Source organism: Scyliorhinus canicula, chromosome 15 (assembly GCF_902713615.1).
Source record: "Scyliorhinus canicula chromosome 15, sScyCan1.1, whole genome shotgun sequence".
NCBI lineage: Eukaryota > Metazoa > Chordata > Chondrichthyes > Carcharhiniformes > Scyliorhinidae > Scyliorhinus > Scyliorhinus canicula.
Genome location: NC_052160.1, coordinates 64844325 through 64862567, shown reverse-complemented (window position 1 = coordinate 64862567; position 18243 = coordinate 64844325). Strand labels below are relative to the sequence as shown.

At 46.2% G+C, this 18243-nt stretch overlaps 1 protein-coding gene across 1 annotated transcript in view; it reads right to left on the bottom strand.

The window, feature by feature from the left end:
* Positions 1-223: 223 nt before the first annotated feature.
* The window catches only part of tbl3 (transducin beta like 3), a 90414-nt gene continuing 72394 nt past the window's right edge, over positions 224-18243 (bottom strand). The window contains exons 20-23 of the mRNA XM_038819918.1: positions 13387-13456; positions 11220-11380; positions 10292-10382; positions 224-971 (exon numbers count right to left, since the gene is read on the bottom strand). Coding sequence (XP_038675846.1) covers positions 890-971; positions 10292-10382; positions 11220-11380; positions 13387-13456 — 404 coding nt within the window. The 3' untranslated portion in view covers positions 224-889. The remainder of the gene's footprint in view (positions 972-10291; positions 10383-11219; positions 11381-13386; positions 13457-18243) is intronic.

The following is an 18243-nucleotide window of genomic DNA, read 5'->3' as shown; positions in this document are numbered from 1 at the left end:
GTAGTCCCCTTCATAAGAAGAGGGCTTAGACAAATTGGAGAGCAGGCAATGAATGGCTCACTGCTTTCTACTCCAGTTTAGTTGTGCAAGTGTAAATTTGCTGTACATCGATGTATACCGAGTCCATTAAAGTTGTGAACTAAAGTACATCCTTCAGTAGTTTAAAATACTGACAAATACTGTGCCAAAGGACAGAACAAAAGAGGCTTTAAATACTGAGACACTGGATAAGAAACAGCAATTGAGTCTTTTTCAATATCACCAAGCTTACACGAGCTGTAATTATGCTGCGGTGACAGGTTTTACAACATGATAACCAATGTTTTATCCAGTCCTGACTACACAAAAGCCATAATTAAATAAGTATTTAGCATTACGGAGACTTTATTCTAAAATTTCAGTTTTAAGATAAAAAAATTAAAAAGGTCTTTTTTTTAAAGGCATTACCACTTTCACAGAAATGAAAATAACTTGTTAACTCAATATAATGTGGCTTAAAACTCCAAATGTCATGTGGGTGGCTTCAAAGCTCAAATAACTTCAACAAACATACATTAATTAACAAAGCCGTTTTACAGACTACCCGGAGGATTGCAGCATTGTCGGGCACTCTGATACAACATCAGTTTGTTTTGTCAGATTTGGTTTTCTTTTTGACACTGGTTATCCTTTGTTTCATTTCTCTGATGGTTGCTTTGACTGTTCAATCATTGGATTTCCTTCTTCTGCTGAATCAATTTGTTTCGGAGCCTCCAAATTCTCTTTGAAGTGCTCACAAAGAGGTTGCAGGTGTTCATGTTTGTTACTTTCCTTTGTTTGATGGACGAGTGACGCTGTCACTGCCCTCAATCTTCTCAGATGCCTGGCCCTCGTTTCCCTGGGTGCAATATTATGTCAGTGTAATCACTGCCTTTTTGTCCGTTGGAAAGAATGCCTCAACCTCCATTTCTTCAGTTTGCTTATCAGAGTCACTAGGAAAAAAGTCAGAATTCGCAAATAAGAGTATCAATAACTTAATGAAAAAGTTATTCTTTAATAATTATGGTTGCTGTGATGAATGCAGTAATGTCATTAAAAACCTTGGTTTAAGACAGATATAGGCAGAGTGTCTTCTAAAGCTGTGATTAAGGGGTTGTAAAGTGAGTTCATCATTGATTTTAACCATTTACTTATTTACAGATAGATGGTTCATGAAACATTGATTTGATTTTGGCCACTCCATGGGGTGTACATGATTTGAGGGATTGTGTTTAGTCCCTGATAAGCCGGTCACATCTTGCTGTAGAATGCTGCAGGATGTAATTAATGGGTGGAGTCAGGTCTATCTGTAGTTTTGTGAATGGTGTACAATGCTGCCACAATATACTGATGTTGGGGGGAGGGAATATTTAGTGTGGTGGTTGGGGTGTTGTAGTGGTCCGCTTTGGATATGCCATAGGATTTTAGTCTGACAAGATTGGTGGTTTTCAGCTGGCTCTTAAAAGGTTCTCTCCAAGGTCTTTGCACAGAGAAAAGCAAGTAAACCTGATCGTTAACTTTATTCATAAGTGGTCTTTGAACTATATTGGTTTGCTTAACATAGAATCATAGAGGGACGGCACGGTGACACAGTGGTTAGCACTGCTGCCTACAGCGCTGAGCACTTGGGTTCGATCCCAGCCCCGGGTCACTGTCTGTGTGGAGTTTGCACATTCTCCCTGTGTCTCATGGGTTTCACCTCCACTACCCAAAGATGTGCAGGTTAGGTGGACTGGCCACATTAAGTTGCCCCTTAATTGGAAAAAAAATAATTCGGTACTCTACATTTATTAAAAAAAAACAGAATCATAGAATACTTACAGTGCAGAAGGCCATTTAGCCCATCGAGTCTGCACCGACCCTTGGAAGAGCACCCTACCTAGGCCCACGCCCAGACCGTATCCCAATAATCCAGTAACCCCACCTAACCTTTTGGACCCTACGGAGCAATTTAGCATGGCCAATCCACCTAATCTTGATTGCGGGAGGAAATTGAAGCACCCGGAGGAAACCCATGCAGACATGGGGAGAAACTCCACAGACAGTCACCTGAGGCTGGCAGGAACCACTGTGCCGCATATAGGACATAGAACATACAATGCAGGAGACCATTCAGCCCATCGAGTCTGCACCAACCCACTTAAGCCCTCACTTCCACCCTATCCCCGTAACCCAATAACCCCTAACGTTTTTGGACACTAAGGGCAATTTAGCATGGCCAATCCGCCTAATCTGCACATTTTTGGACTGTGGGATGAAACCGGAGCACCCGGAGGAAATCCACCCAGACACAGGGAGAACGTGCAGCCTCCGAACAGACAGTGACCCAGCAGGAATCGAACCTGGGATCCTGGCGCTGTGAAGCCAGAGTACTAGCCACGTGTGCTACCGTGCTGCCCCATACTGTCCCTACACCTGCATAGATAGTTGCAGGTGTAGGGAGTAAGTTAAAGCTTTTCCTTTTATTCAACTACTAACTGTAAAGCTGTTATTTCGATGCTAATGTGATTTCTTCTGTGTTTAAATTAAAGTAAAAAATACCTATTGGTTAGTGTTATCATTCTTGTGGCAAAGTATCCTTTCCTCACAGTTTTACTTGTCCAGGATCCTAATAGTTACCAATGCTTTGGGCCTGAACTCCACAGCTCAATCCATTATTCAGTTCAAATCCCAATTTCTAGAGGGGAGGGAGTTAAAGGCATTAGATGCAATTGACAGAGTGGAGTGGAGCTATTTGTTCATGGAAATGGAGAAGTTTGGAATTGTGTCTAAGTTTGTGGCTTGGATAAAATCGCTATACAAGTATCTGACAGCTTGTGTCCGGACAAATGAGACACAGTCAGAGTGCTTCTCACTATTCCCGGGAACGAGGCAGAGGTGCCCAGTGTCCCTTGTTCGCATTCGCCTTGGTGATTGCGCTGAGGGGTGCGGGCTTCTAGAGGGCAATAGGGAGGGAGGGGGTTGGCGGTGGAGCACAGGGTGCCTTTGTACACAGATGATTTGCTGGTGCACATTTCAGACCCAGGTTCATCGGGGACATAATGGGGTTGTTAGGGAAATTTGGGGCGTTTTCAGGGTATAAATTGAATTTAGGGAAGAGACAGTATTTTGTTGTGTCTTCTTCAGGTGTAGGGGCGGGAGTGGAAGGGTTGCCATTCCGGGTAGCAACAACTCACTTTAGGTACCTGGGGGTGCAGGTGGCACGGGATTGGGTTTGACTCCATAAGCTAAATTTCACTAGACTGGTGGGGAAGGTGAAGGAGGATTTGGGAAGGTGGCATTGTCTCTCTTTGTCGTTGGCTGGCCGAGTACAGGCAGCCAAGATGAATATTTTGCCATGGTTTCTGTTTTTCTTCCAGTGTCTATCAGCATTTTTGTCAAAGGCATTTTTCCGAGGGATGGATAGGCTGGTCTCGCCGTTTGTGTGGGCAGGGAAGGTAACGAGGATAAGCAAGGCGGTGCTAGGGCAGCACGGTGGCCTAGTGGTTAGCACAACCGCCTCACGGCGCTGAGGTCCCAGGTTCGATCCCGGCTCTGGGTCACTGTCCGTGTGGAGTTTGCACGTTCTCCCCGTGTCTGCGTGGGTTTCGCCCCCACAACCCAAAAATGTGCAGTGTAGGTGGATTGGCCACGCTAAATTGCCCCTTAATTGGAAAAAATAATTGGCTAATCTAAATTTATTTTTTTTTAAAAAGGAAGGCGGTGCGCCAAAGGGGATGGCAGTCGGGACGGAGGAGGGGGTTGGCTCTTCCGAATTTGCTGCACTACTACTGGGCAGGGTGCGGGGCTGGAGTAAAGGGATGGAGGCTTTGTGTATGCGGGTGGAGGCGGGTCCTGTAAGGGGTCAGGGCTGCTGGCGCTAAAAACAAAGTATTCCGGGAATCCGGTAGTGGTAACCATGCTGAGGATTTGGGGGCAATTTCTCCAGCACTTTAAGTTGAGGACAGGGTCGAGGGTGATTCCGATAAAATGGAAATCATGGGTTTGAGCCTGGGAGGATGGATGCGAGGTTCCAGGGTTGGGAGGAGAAAGGCGTAAAAGAGATGAAGGGTCTGTTTCTGGAGGGGAGGTTCGCAGATTTGGAGGAGCTGGGGTGAAGTATGGGTTGCAGCTTGCAGAGGGCTTTAGGTATATGCAGGTGCGGAATTTTGCAAGAAAGGCTTTCACAAATTTTCCGGTGGTGCCATCCTCCTTGTGGTTGGAGGAGGTGCTGTCGATGGGGGGGGGGGGGGGGGGGGGGGGGGCGGAGGCTGGAGAGCGGGGTCATTTCAGCAGTCTATAGTAGGATTATGGAGGAGAACAAGGAGCCGATTGAAGAAGTTAAGACCAATTGGGAGGAAGAGCTAGGGATGGGACTGGAAGTAGGATTATGGTGCGAACTGCTGCAAAGGGTATTATTAGTGTAAAAATATATAATGTTGAATAAAGATATATATATATATTTTTTTAAAAGATCCCAATTTCTTAAAATTATATGTACATAACTTACATTCCTTATCTTTTCTAAGTTGGAGACAGACAGCAATGTGGACCAATGGCAGGACAGAAAATCTGAATTTGGCAATTCCAGCCAAGGAGGTGGATCGAGGACAGATCCTTGGGGAATACAGAGGTGATGTTGCGACAGAAGGAAGAGAAGACATTCCAGCTTTAATCGGAAAGACAAGCAAAATCTGTCCCACCTAAACTGAACAATGGAGGAAAGGTATTGAAGAAGGATGGTGCTGTCAATGATGACAAAGACTGCAGGGAAGTCAAAGATGGATAATGTGCAACAATGGCAAGAGAATATCAGCTACTACTGGGGTCAGAGCTGCTCTGGCAGGGACAGGAATCTGATTGGGAAATTTAAATGAACAAGGATTTGGGAGACAGCAACATATTCAGTTGAGAGGTAGTATGGAGATAGCAGGATGGCACTAGGTTGCAAGGACAGATGGTTTGAGGATTTTCTTTTTAAAAGGAGCTGGTCTTGTGATGAGATAAGGTTGAAGTGGGCATGTGTAGAGTTGGAGAAGTGGAGGAAGGCAGGGGTTCAAAGCTAGGCTCGAGCAAAGCCTGATGGAATGAGGGGGTGCCCAGTGGGAGTTTAGTGGGGGAGTGAGGGAAGTAACAAAGACAGCTGAGTAGATGGTCTCACTCTTAGTCAGGAAGACATTTTAGAGGTAATGGAGGGAGAGTTAAAAAAAAGAACCGTTTTGACAGTGAAGAGAGAGATCTTACTGCATTTTATGGGACCAAGCCAGATTGGGTGATGTCTGTTATTTTTTTTTTTAAATTTAGAGTACCCAATTATTTTTTCCAATTAAGGGGCAATTTAGAGTGGCCAATCTACCTATCCTGCACATCTTTGGGTTGTGGGGGTGAAACCCACGCAGACACGGGGAGAATGTGCAAACTCCACACGGACAGTGACCCAGGGCCGGGATTCGAACCCGGGTCCTCAGTGCCGTAGGCAGCAATGCTAACCACTGCGCCATCGTGCTGCCCTGTGATGTCTGTTATAAGCTGGAAGTACTGAAAGTGATTCCCCGAACATGAGGGATTGACTAGACTCTGGGTTGGAGGTGGGGGTGCGTGTGGTCAATGTCAGATTTTGATCGGACAGGACCAGGGGAAACCAAGGTAAGGTAAAGTCACCATAGTCCCAGATGACATAGGCTGCTTTTCCAATGAGGGAGAAAGCTGACTGGTGGTGGTTTAACCTGAGGAGCAAGATTGAGAAGGCAGGGCCTTCATTAATAACCTCAGCGAGTACGGGATTTGAACCCACGCTGCTGGCCTCGCTCTGCATCACGAACCAGCTGTCTAGCCAACTGAGCTAAACTGGCCCCCGCCAGGTGAAACCAAAGGATGCATTTATTTTTCTCATTTCACTCATTCCTATTTTTCTCACAATTTCCTGATCAACTATGTTCATGGTACTAAAGTTTTCTCAAACAATTCCAATGAGTTAAAACTACAAATGGTGGACTTCCATAAGCGACCATGGAGTGAGTAGTCACACCTTTGGTGGCTCCCGCTCATGGCATTTTTTTGCACCTTTTCCCCTGTTAACAGGTGGATATGAGGCAGAATAAAGGTGCAGGGGAGTGAGGGGAAGAGACTGTCCGTTTAGTGTATGGAGCTGAGGGCCAGAACCGGTCGAAAAAGAGGGTATCAGTCGGTTGGAGCTAGTGCGGTGCCTGCAACGCGCGTGGAGATAGCGGAGGGGCAGTGAGCGGCCCTGCCGGTTCAATGGTCGACGGACCAGCTGGTTAGCTTCTTGAACAAGACGTTCATCCAGCAACAGAAGGGGAGTCTGGAGGACCTGACCTAGGTGGTGGATTTGATCAGGGCGGTGGTTGACCGCATGGAAACGAAGCTAGCGGCCCGGGTTCAGTCAATCCAGAAGATAGAGGAGGTGGCAGGGGAACACGAGAAGCAGTTTGTCTCAATGGTAGCGGAGATGGGGCTGATGCGTGATCAGCAGAGGCAGCTGAAGGAGAAGGTTGATAACCTAGAGAACCGGTCTTGCAGGCAGAATATAAGGATTGTGGGCCTGTCAGAGGGGAGCGAAGGAGCGATGCTGGCGCGTATGTTGGGATGATGCTGGAGAAGCTGCTCAGAGAGGTTGCGTTTGCAAGGCCGTTGGAGGTGGAATGAGAGCACAGAGCGTTAATGAGGAAGCCCCAAGGGAACGAGCCGCCGAGGGCGATGGTGGTGCGGTTGCACCGGTTCCTGGACTAGGAGCGAATTATGAGGTGGGCCGGGCAGATGAGGTGCTGCACCTGGAAGGGCAGTGAAATTCGAATATACCAGGTACTGGGTGCAGAGTTGGCCAAGAGGGTTTCAACAAGGTCAAGGCAGCCCTCTACAATGGGGTGAAGTTTGGCCTACTGTACCCGGCACGTCTGTGGGGGACCTATGAAGGCCGGGATTTGTACTTTGGTTCGGCAGAGGAGGCAGTAGAATTTGTCAGAGACAATAGACTGGCAGGAGAAGATTGACATTGAACTTTGGCGGAGATGCTGCTGTTAACTTATGTTTGGAGCCATTTCTTTCTTTTTCGGTTTCAGGTTTGTTCTAAGGGATGGAGGGTTGGTCTCAGTTTGGGATTGGGGATGGGTTGTTTTTGGTTTGTTTGTGCTAATGTTCGAGCGGGTGAGCGGGAGGAGGAACCTGGGGGAAGGTATGTTATTGTAAGCAGGAAATTGGAGGGGTTGCCAGTGGGGTAGTCAACATCTATGCCCGAACTGGGACAATGTGGAATTGGTGAGGTGGATGCTGGGGAAGATTCCAGACCTGGTCTCTCATCGGCTGATTATGGGGGGGGGGGGGGGGGAAGAGAGAGAGAGCAGAGCCCGCAATGGAGGCCAGGGGTAGTTTATTTCGATTCAGGCACACAGGGAGAAGGCGGAGTGGGCGGAAATAGAGAGGCTAGTGGAGGAAATCCTGCAGGTGGACAGGAGATATGCAGAGGCCCCGGAGGAAGGGCTGTTTAAGCAACGCCAGAAGCTGCAAATGGAATTTGGGTTGTCATCCACGGGTAAGGCGGTAGGGCAGTTGTGAAGGGCGAGAGAGGCGGTATATGAGTATGGGAAGAAAACAAGCAGGATGCTAGCGCACCACTTGAGGAAGCAGAAGGCAGCGAGAGAGATTGGGAAAGTCAATGACACTGGTGGGAATATGGTCTTGGACTCAACAGGGGTGAATGGGATGTTAGGGAGTTTTATAGTAAATTGTACAAGTCGGAACCCCCAGCCGGGGAAGGGGGGGATGAGGCGGTTTCTGGGAGGGTTAGAGTTCCCGAAGGCCCCAGTTTGGCTTGAAGAAGCAGTAAAGGGGTTGGAGGCGATGCAATTGGGTAAGGCCCCGGTACCGGATGGGAACCCGGTGGAATTTTATAAGCAGTTCTTGGGGGTGTTGGGACCGCTGTAGGTAACGGCCTTCAATGAAGTAAAGGAGCTGGGAGTGCTCCCCCCCGACATTGTCACAGGAGTCGATCTCCCTCATCTTAAAACTGGATAAGGAAAACTGTAAGTCGTATCGGCCGATATTCCTGTTAAATGTGGATGCCAAACTATTGGCAAAGATCCTGGTCACAAGGATCGAAGACTGTGTCCCAGGGGTAATAGGAGAGGACCAGACGGGATTCGTTAAGGGGCGGAACTTGCCAACCAACATTAGGAAGTTGCTCAAATTAATTACGATGTCTCCAGAGGGGCGCGACGTTGAGGTGATGGTGGCCATGGACGCAGAGAAGAGCTTTGATTAGGTGGGTGGGAATACGTATGGGAGGTCCTGGGGCAGTTTGGGTTTGGACAGGGATTTGTGGATTGGGTCTGGTTGCTATACCAGGAGCCGGTGGCGAGCGTGCGGACAAATCGGGTGAGATCAGATTCCTTCAGGTTGCATCGGGGGAAGAGGCATGTCCACTTTCCCCACTGTTGTATGCCTTGGCTATAGAGCCAGTGGCATTGAAAGCGTTGAGGGTCTGGCAGGGGATAGTACACCTGGGGGGGTGGGGGGGAGAACGACACAGGGTCTCGCTCTACGCAGACGATTTGCTTCTGCCCATGTCGGACCCACTGGGGGGAATTGGAGGGATAATGGAGTTGGCTGGTTTTCGGGATACAAATTCTTTGTGGGTAAGAGTGAGGTCTTTGCAATCCAGACGAGGGGGCAGGAGAAGAGATTGGGTGAGATGCCGTTCAAGGTGGTGGGAGGGAGCTTTCGATATTTGGGCAACCAGGTGGCGCGGGAGTGGGAGCAGCTGCGTAAACTGAATTTGGGGCGGCTGGTAGAACATATTTTGGGGGGGGGGGGGGGGGACCTCCGGAGGTGGGACGCACTCCCGTTGTCACTGGTATTGGTGGGGCGGGTACAGACAATTAAAAGGATGGTCCTCTCGAGGGTTTTTGTTTGTTTTCCAGAGCCTCTCAATTTCTATCCCCAAGGCGTTCTTCAAAAGGGTGAATGCAGAGATCGCGGGATTTGTTTGGGTGGGGAAAACTCCGCGGGTGAAAAAGGTGCTGCTGGAGAGGGGGCTGGCCCTCACGAATTTCATTAACTACTACTGGGCGGCGAATAATGCGATGGTCAGGAAGTGAGTAGTGGGGGAGGGGTCGGTATGGGAGTGGGTGGAGGTGGCCTCATGCAAGGACACAGGTTTGCGGGCACTGTTAACGGCACCTCTGCCATTCATGCTGGCTCAGTACTCCACTAGCCCGTTAGTCATGGTAGCCCTGAGGGTGTGGGAAGAGTGGAGGCAGCACATGGGGTTAGAGGCGTCGGTGTGGGCACCGATATGTAATAACCACTGGTTCGCCCCAGGGGGGGCGGGATGGGGGCTTTCGGAGGTGGCAGCGGGCAGGGGTTGAGAGATTTGGGTATCTCTTTATTGATGAGGGTTTCCCGAGCTTGGAGGAGGTGGAGGAGTTTTGAGTTGCCAGGGGGAAATGGGTTCCAGTATCTGCAGGTGAGGGATTTTGTGCAGAGGCAGGTTTCGACCTTCCCACATCTGCCGCCCCAGGGGCTACAGGATAAGGTGGTATCGAGAACAGGAGTAGGAAAGGGGAAGGGGTCTCAGCGATTTTTAAGGAGTTGATGGAGTGGGAAGGTGCCCCAATAGTGGAGGTGAAGAGAAAGTGGGTGAAGAGCTGGGTGGGGAGTTGGAGGCCGGGTTACGGGATGAGGCCCTGAGAGTAAATGCATCCTCATTATGCGCCAGGCTCATCCTGATACAGTTTGAGGTGGTCCACAGGGCACACACGATTGTGGCCCAGATGAGCAGGTTCTTTGAGGAGATGGAGGATAGGTGTGGGTGCTGTGCGGGGGATCTTGCGAACCATAGCCATATATGTTTTGGCATGTCTAGGCTGAGGGGTTTCTGGCAGTGGTTTGCTGACGTCATGTCAGAGGTCTTAAAAATGAGGGTGGTTCCGATTCCAGAGGTGCCGATCTTCGGTGTGTCGGAAGACCCGGGAGCCCAAGGGGTGAGTGAGGCCAATGTCCTGACTTTTGCCTCTCTGATGGCCCGGAGTCGGATCTTACTAGAGTGGAGGGACTTGGAGTCCCCGAAGTTAGGGGTGTAGGGTAGCAACATGGCAGGGTTTCTCAGACTCAAAAAAAATGTAATGTGCCTTGAGAAGGTCGTTGCAGGGGTTTGCTCGGAGGTGGCAGCCGTTCATCGAGTTATTCGAGAAAATTCCAGTCTGTGGGCAGACGGGATTGGAAAATCCCACCCTTTGTCACAGCACTCCCCTGCAGTTATTTATAGCCTTGTACACACCTGGATTTCTCAATCAGTCGCATACTCTGCCACATATAATCCAAAAACATGGAGGCCTGGAACAATCTGCTGAGCCGCTGGAAGTGTCGCTCTGGAAGTATTCAATAAAAGGCAATCAGCTGCATAGATCTAGTGACAATGCAAGGAAATTCTGCCTCAAACAAATATGAAGAGAATAATAAACACTTAGAGAAGGTGACATTTCACAAAACAAGACAAATTCAATAAAGAGAGAAAACAACATCCAGGTGGAAATGTTCGGGATTTCTCAAACAAGAAATACTGGATATGCACAGACCAGAGACCAGCAAAGGGGAGAGAAAAAGACAAGCAGTTTACTTTATAAAATACATCTGGGACTTTTCCTTTCAAACAAAAAAATATTGATTTTTAAAAGTCCCGGACGACTGTGGTTTCTGGGTCCTAGCTGAGGGCTCGCCAGGAAGTCTTATTTCAACCGAGCGTCATCAGCTTATGACCACTGTTGGTAATAAGAGTCTTCTACCATGGCCCTCTTGAGATTGAGCAAGTTGTGCAATACAATAGTGTGACATGAAATATGTATTGACCTGGGGTTAGAGGCAGAAAATAGAAAACCCCAAAACAACCATGTACAACAAAATGCCCAACATTCTTCTTGATTCTGTTCCTGTGGCCATGCGGGAAAGGTTCACAAGCTGAAATTGGGCAAGGGCGGGGTTTTATTTACATGTGATGTCCTGCGCCCTCGATTGCCTTACTGGCATTTTCCAGCTAGACTGACACACACTTGAACAAGGTGAGATAAAAGGCATTAACTGCAGAAAATGGACACGTTTCATAAACTATGTAGCTCTTCAACCAAGTAATAGTGAAGAACACATACATTTAATACAAAAAATACATTTAAGAAAATTGATATAAACCAACAGGGCAATTGTCTAATTACCAGAATAGGGGATTAATCCCTCGAGAGCAGTTTTGATCCCATTGTATTGAAGAAGTTGCTCAGGCGTTTCATTTCGCAGAAGGATCTGGATAATAGATTGAGCTTCATGACAGTTTTTAGAGTTTGTGTTCCATATGATGCAGAACTTTAACACAGACTCTAAGGAAAATAAAACAAAATGAATCAGTCGTTCTTTTCCAAATCTTATAAACTGCAATTTTTTAGGATTTTTGCTGGGTATACAGTTTTATGGACGAATCACTTTTCAACTATTAATATAGCCATATAAAAAGCAAGAAAGGGCTGAGGTCTGCATTTCCATTGGGCTGCGCCTTTCATTCCAAACCCAAAACTGGTCAAACCAGCTCAAAGGATGGTTAAGCTTGAGCACTTGCGTTGGTTTAATAAACATTGTGCAAGAAGCACAACTGTCAACTAAACCTAACAAAACCACCAAATCAATCAATCATCACAGCAAAGTCCACTAATTGCAACAGTTTGCAGGTCCTCTGGCTCTTAAAATTAAACTTCTTTTTAGGTAAAAGGACACCAGGAGACATCTTTAAAAAGCTTTTAAAAATTATCTTTATTTTTAAAAATAAATTTAGAATACCCTATAGGTACCCAGGCCGGGACTGAACCTCGCTCCTTGGTGCCATGACGCAGGTTAACACTCTTCCAAAAAGCTGCCCAAATGCAGTTGTTCATGGAAGATTTCACCTTTGGCAATCATGTAAATTAGTTTGGGTTGAAATTTCAGCCAAAAAACCTTCTGGAAAATAGTGTAGTTTAGCTCACATTGCTCACTTTTGTATGCCCATCTCCTTGAGATGAAGGTCAATGTTCCATCAGATTTTACAGTCACTTTTTGTGTCTTTGGACTGCAGTGGTTTGAGATTGCGGCAAAAACTAGCTTGTCGCAAAGTGTACGTAAAAGCTATGGAGGAGCTAAACTATTTAAGTGTCTGAGTCTCTCACCAATAAGAAATTTGAAGACCATAAGACATAGGAGCAGAATTAGGCCACTCGGCCCATCGTGTCTGCTCCGCCATTCAATCATGGCTGATATTCTCTCATCCCCATTCTGCTCCCTTCTCCCATAACCCCTGATCCCCGTATTGATCAAAAACCTATCTATCTCTGTCTTAAAGACAGAGTGATTTGGCCGCCACAGCCTTCTGCGGCAAAGTGTTTCACAGATTCACCACAGTCTGGCTGAAGAAATTCCTCCTCATCTCTGTTTTAAAGGATCGTCCCTTTAGTTTGAGATCGTGTCCTCTGCTTCTAGTTTTTCCAACAAGTGGAAACATCCTCTCCACGTCCACTCTATCCAGGCCACGTATCCAAGCTTGCTTATCCTTTAAGTTTCAATAAGATCCCCCTTCATCCTTCTAAACTCCTATGAGTACAGACCCAGAGTCCTCAACCATTGCTCATACAAGCTCTTTATTCCAGGGATCATTCTTGTGAACCTCCTCTGGACCCTTTCCAAGGCCAGCACTTCCTTAGTTATGGGGCCCAAATCTGCTCACAATACTCTAAATGGGGTCTGACCAGAGCCTTATATAGAGCCTCAGAAGTACGTCCCTGGTCTTGTATTCTAGCCCTCTCAACATGAATGCTAACATTGCATTTGCCTTCCTAACTGCCGACTGAACCTGCACGAGAATCGTGAACAAGGACTCCCAAGTTCCTTTGTCCTCCTGACTTCCTAAGCATCTTCCCATTTAGAAAATACTCTATGCCTCCATTTCTCCTTCCAAAGTGCATAACCTCACACTTACCGACATTGTATTCCTTCTGCCGCTTCATTGCCCACTCTCCTAGCCTGTCCAAGTCCTTCTGCAGCCCACCTGCTTCCTCAATACTACCTGTCCCTCTACAGATCTTTGTATCATCTGCAAACTTAGCAACAGTGCCTTCAGTTCCTTCCTCCAGATCGTTGATGTATATTGTGAAAAGTTGTGGTCCCAGCACGATGAAGAAACCATTTGTCTCTCTCAGGTTCAAAGCAGTGACCTCACACATCCCACATTGAACTCTGGCTCACTCAACTCAATCCCTTTGGAACCTTCTTGTAACTTGTATTTCTGTTTTAATTTTATATCTGCTGCAACTCCTTTACAACAAGAAATACCTATGATACCAGGAAATACAAACCCATACCTTTTGATCTTGTCGCAACTTTAGTATTGTTGATTCCAGTCTTACTTGTCCATTAGATTCACCAAGAATCGCTATGAAAAAAAAAGAACAAATAATTACAATATTTTAATATACTTAAACTTTAATACAGTATTTTCCAAAGAGGATTTTATTCCTGCAAATGGATCATTGTTGAAGGTGATAATTTATATGATTTTAATATTTTTCTATATCTATATATTATACATTTCTTTTTATTTATTATTCATTTACAGGACGTGGGTGTTACTAGCTAGGCCAGCATTTAGTGCCCATCTCTAGTTTCCCTTGAGACGGTGATGGTGAGCTGTCCTCATGAACTACTGCAGACCCCGAGGTGCTATTAGGGAGGGAGTTCCAGGATTTTGACCCAGAAACAGTGCAAGAACGGTGATATATTTCCACATTGAGATGGTAAGTGAGTGACTTGGAGGGGAACTTCCAAGTGGTTCAATAAGGAAACTCACCACCATCTTCACTAGGGCAATGAGGGATGGGCAATGAATGCTGGACCAGCCAGCATCTCAGTTGCCCACATCCCTTAAATAAATTGGCGGCACGTGATTAGCACTACTGCCTCTCAGCGCCATGAATCCGGGTTCAATTCCAGCCTTGGTAACTGTGTGGAGTTTGCACATTCTCCTCGTGTCTGAGTGGGTTTCCTCCAGGTGCTCCAGTTTCCCCACAGTCCAAAGATGTGCAGGTTTGGTAGATTGGCCATGTTAAATTGCTCCTTGGCGTCCAAAGATAAGCAGGTTAGGTGGGGTTACAGGGATAGGACGGGGGAAGTGGGCCTTGGTAGGATGCCCCCTCAGAGGGTCGGTGTTGATTCAATGGGCTGAATGGCCTCATTCTTCACTAAGGATTCTTTGAATTTTAAAAATGGCAGTGTTAGTTAGCAGACCAGAGAGCATCAAAGCGGGTTTTGTAAGTAAATTTTATAAATATCCTAGGACAACACAAGTTGGAACAGCTAGTCATCAATAAGCATCTTAAGAGATCAAAAAAGGTTGTGTCCCTCTGACGCTAACAGTCAACCAATTTGGCTTAATAGATCCATGAATTGTATTCTATTTGACTTGGTTTTTGGAGAAAGCAATGAGATAGATTAAGGGCTCTACGCTTTGGAGTTGTAATTTTAAGGATGGGATAAAAATTAAAAGGCATAGTATTTTTCCACAAATCTCAATTTGGGTCCTTTGTAGTTGACAGCTCCCCAGAACAACCATTTGTTGCGATGATCTGAAAGGAATTTGCTTGCTCTTTCACAAGATCTGAACTGCAGACTGGACAACTGGATCCAAGTAGTCTGTATTAGAAATCAAGAGCCAGCCGAATTTGATATAGCTAGCTAGCTACCTGGAGTGTCAGCAGGCTCAGTTTGTACATGAACTGAGCAGCATAGGAGATCAACAGTTCATACTGCGTAAACCAAATCATGTTCATTCATATATTCTGTACAAGAAATATCAATTTGTTGGCTTGTAATTTTGAATTTGCTTTCTGTAAAACCTGGTGAGAGATACTGTAGTAAATTTATACTGCAAGGGCCTACATACAATCCTTGGCCACACATTCATTGAACTAGACATTGTCTAGCAACACAGTAGCACAAGTGGATTGCACTGTGGCTTCACAGCATCAGGGTCCCAGGTTCAATTCCCCGCTGGGTCACTGTCTGTGCGGAGTCTGCACATGAAATGAAATGAAAATGTAAATCGCTTATTGTCACGAGTAGGCTTCAATGAAGTGGGTGCTCCGGTTTCCTCCCTCATTCCAAAGACGTGCAGGTTAGGTGGATTGGCCATGATAAATTGCCCTTAGTGTCCAAAAGGATTAGGAGGGGTTATTGGGTTACGGGGATAGGGTGGAAGTGAGGGTTTAAGTGGGTTGATGCAGCCTCGATGGGCCGAATGGCCTCCTTTTGCACTGTATGTTCTATGTTCAATGTCTCCTCTGCGGTCTACTCTACATTGGAGAGACTAACAGCAGATTGGGTGACCCACTTTGCAAAACACCTCCGGTCTGTCCACAGCAGGACCCAGAAATTCCTTCACTTGTCATTTCAACTTATCATTCTGCTCTCACATCCACATGTCCATCCTTGGCCTGCTGCAATTTTCCAGTGAAGCCCAGCGCAAACTGAAGGATCAGCAGCTCATCTTCTGATTAGGCATGTTACAGTCTTCTCTTTTTTAATAAATTTAGAGTACCTAATTAATTTTTCCCTAAATTTTGGGGCAAATTAGCATGGCCAATCAACCTAACCTGCACATCTTTGGGTTGTGGGGATGAAACCCATGCAGGCATGGGGAGAATGTGCAAACTCCACACGGACAGTGACCCAGGGTCGGGATTCGAACCTGGGTCCTCAGCGCCACAGTTCCAGTACTAATCACCGTGCCACATGCTGCCCCACAGCCTTCCGGACTCAACATTGAGTTCAACAACTTCAGACTGTGAACTCTGTCTTCATCTCAACTCATTTTTATTTCTATCAATTTATCTCCAATTCTTCCATAGATCTATTATTCCCTCACCACTGTCCCCCTCCCCCCACCCCACTTGGGCCATCTGTACCTAGTTCCCCTTTGACACACTGCCCACCTTTGTTCTGCCATTCACACATTCTAATCTTGTTATGCGCCGCTATAAACACTCTTCCTAGCCTTAATCACCACCATTTACATTCCCTTTATCTTTCTGTCCACATCTTTGTCAATCTCCACCTACCGCTGGTCCTCAATCCAGCCCCACCACTCCACGCCCCCCCCCCCCCCTCCCAAAACAACAGTATAAATCTGGCCCTGTTTCCAGTTCTCTCCAGCTTTGATAAAGTGATCTAGACTCGAAACGTTATCTCCCTTCTCTCTCCGTAGATGCTGTCAGACCTGCTGAGATTGTCCAGTATTTTCTGTTTTTGTTTCAGATTCCAGCATCTGCAGTAATTTTCCTTTTCTTCCTGGTCAATAAACAATGTATTCTGGATTATGGGGAACGCGAAGGGGGTTTATAGAAGTGACTGGCACAGCTGAACCAGAGCGACCATGTAGAGGGGACACTTTATTGTGATGTCCGGTTAACAATTTATTTTATCAGACTAAATTTTTATCTTTTAGTCAACTTTGTAACTATTTTCCACTTTAGGTCACTGAAGAGTGTGGACAGCGATGATGAAACAATAGTGCTATGTAATCCAGACTTGCTAACTTACTCATCCCTTGTACACATTTTATTCACTTGGCCCATTAGCCTAAATTGAACATGAGGAAATCTTATGAAGGGAATAATGAGCACCAGAATTGTTTCCCAAGCCAGCAATCAACATATTACATAAACGAACATACAGGTCCCGAAATGATCATTATGAGCCAGAAAGGCCCAGTGTTCAGAAAATATCATGAGGCCAACTTTAGACTTGCACCCAAATTAGGCCAGAGGTTGGTGCCAGGAAGCACAAACCATTTTGGGGTTTGGAAATGGTTTGACTGCTGCCGGAAAGCTGCAGGATATCCTAATGTTTCTCTCAGTTTTGAGCAGACAGGAAATTGGCTAGCTCCCACCAGGACTCCCCCACCTCCAACCTTCCTTTCCTCTCAGGTCCTTGAACATTTGACCTCCCAAATCCATTCCCATCAGTAAGGCTGGGGAGGGTGGGAAGAGGAGATAACCGTGGGTTGAGTTTGAGATGACAGCAGTCCTGGAGCACTCCTGTCCCTTCATGCCAGATAAGAATAAATGTCGACGCCTTTTCGTGAATTGCTCAAGACCTGGTTCAAATGAGTAGAGCAAGGTTGACTCGCACGCCTCTCATTTGCATCGAAAATTGCAATAAGGATTCTAAAGTTAAGTAGGACTCTGACTTGCACAGTTAAGCATCCTGCCAAGTGTGCTGTTTGAAAATTGCATTAGCCAGATTCTGAACAGCAATGGAACAGCCAAGGCCCATCATCCTCATTTTCAACTGTAAACACCCACCTGTTTCTCAGATGAGAACTGGGTAATCAAAAGTTAAAAAGCATCTCCATATCTTCTAATACCTCCAAGTTCAACTTTGTTTCTCCAACTCTTGCTTGAATGTTGATACAATCAACTAGATTTCTAGTGATTGGTAGAAGGATTAGAGGGGACATGGGAAAAGCTTCATCACCCAGAGGGTGGTGGGCGTCTGGAATTCACTGCCCAAGTTGGTGGTTGAGGCTGAAACGTTCAACTCATTTAAAACAGTACTTGGATCTGCGTTTGAAGTGGTGGAACCTGCAAGGCTAAGGACCAGGGGCTGGAAAGTAGGATTAAAATGAGCGGCTAGTTCTTTTTTCCCCTTTCTCGTCAGCGCAGACATGATGGGCTGAATGGCCTCTTTCTGCACTACAACTTTTCTATGGTTCTATGCTCTTCGCTGAACCTTGTTCAATTTATGGATATGGCTGTTGTGACACCCTTCCTGGCATACATATATACCTGTCAAATACTGCGATAAATAGTCCAAAGGCAGATCAAGTTCCTTGGAATTGTTTACACTTGCATACTTTGAGCATTATTAATAATTGGTAAAATAAACAAAAGTGATACGAGAAAAAAAAACTTTGGCTCAGTGAATGGCCAGGGTTTGGAATACATTGCCTGACAGCATGGTGGCAACAGGTTTAATCAGAGTCTACAAAAGGCAATTAGGCTGCTATCTGAAAAGGAAGAATTATCCACACCCTCACAATATAGGAGAAGGTGAGAGAATGGCACTAAGGGAATTCTTCATTCTGAGAGCTGGTGCAGACACGAAGGGCTGAATGGCTTCCTTCTGTGCTGTAACAATTCTGCAACACAAGAGATACTTCTCAAC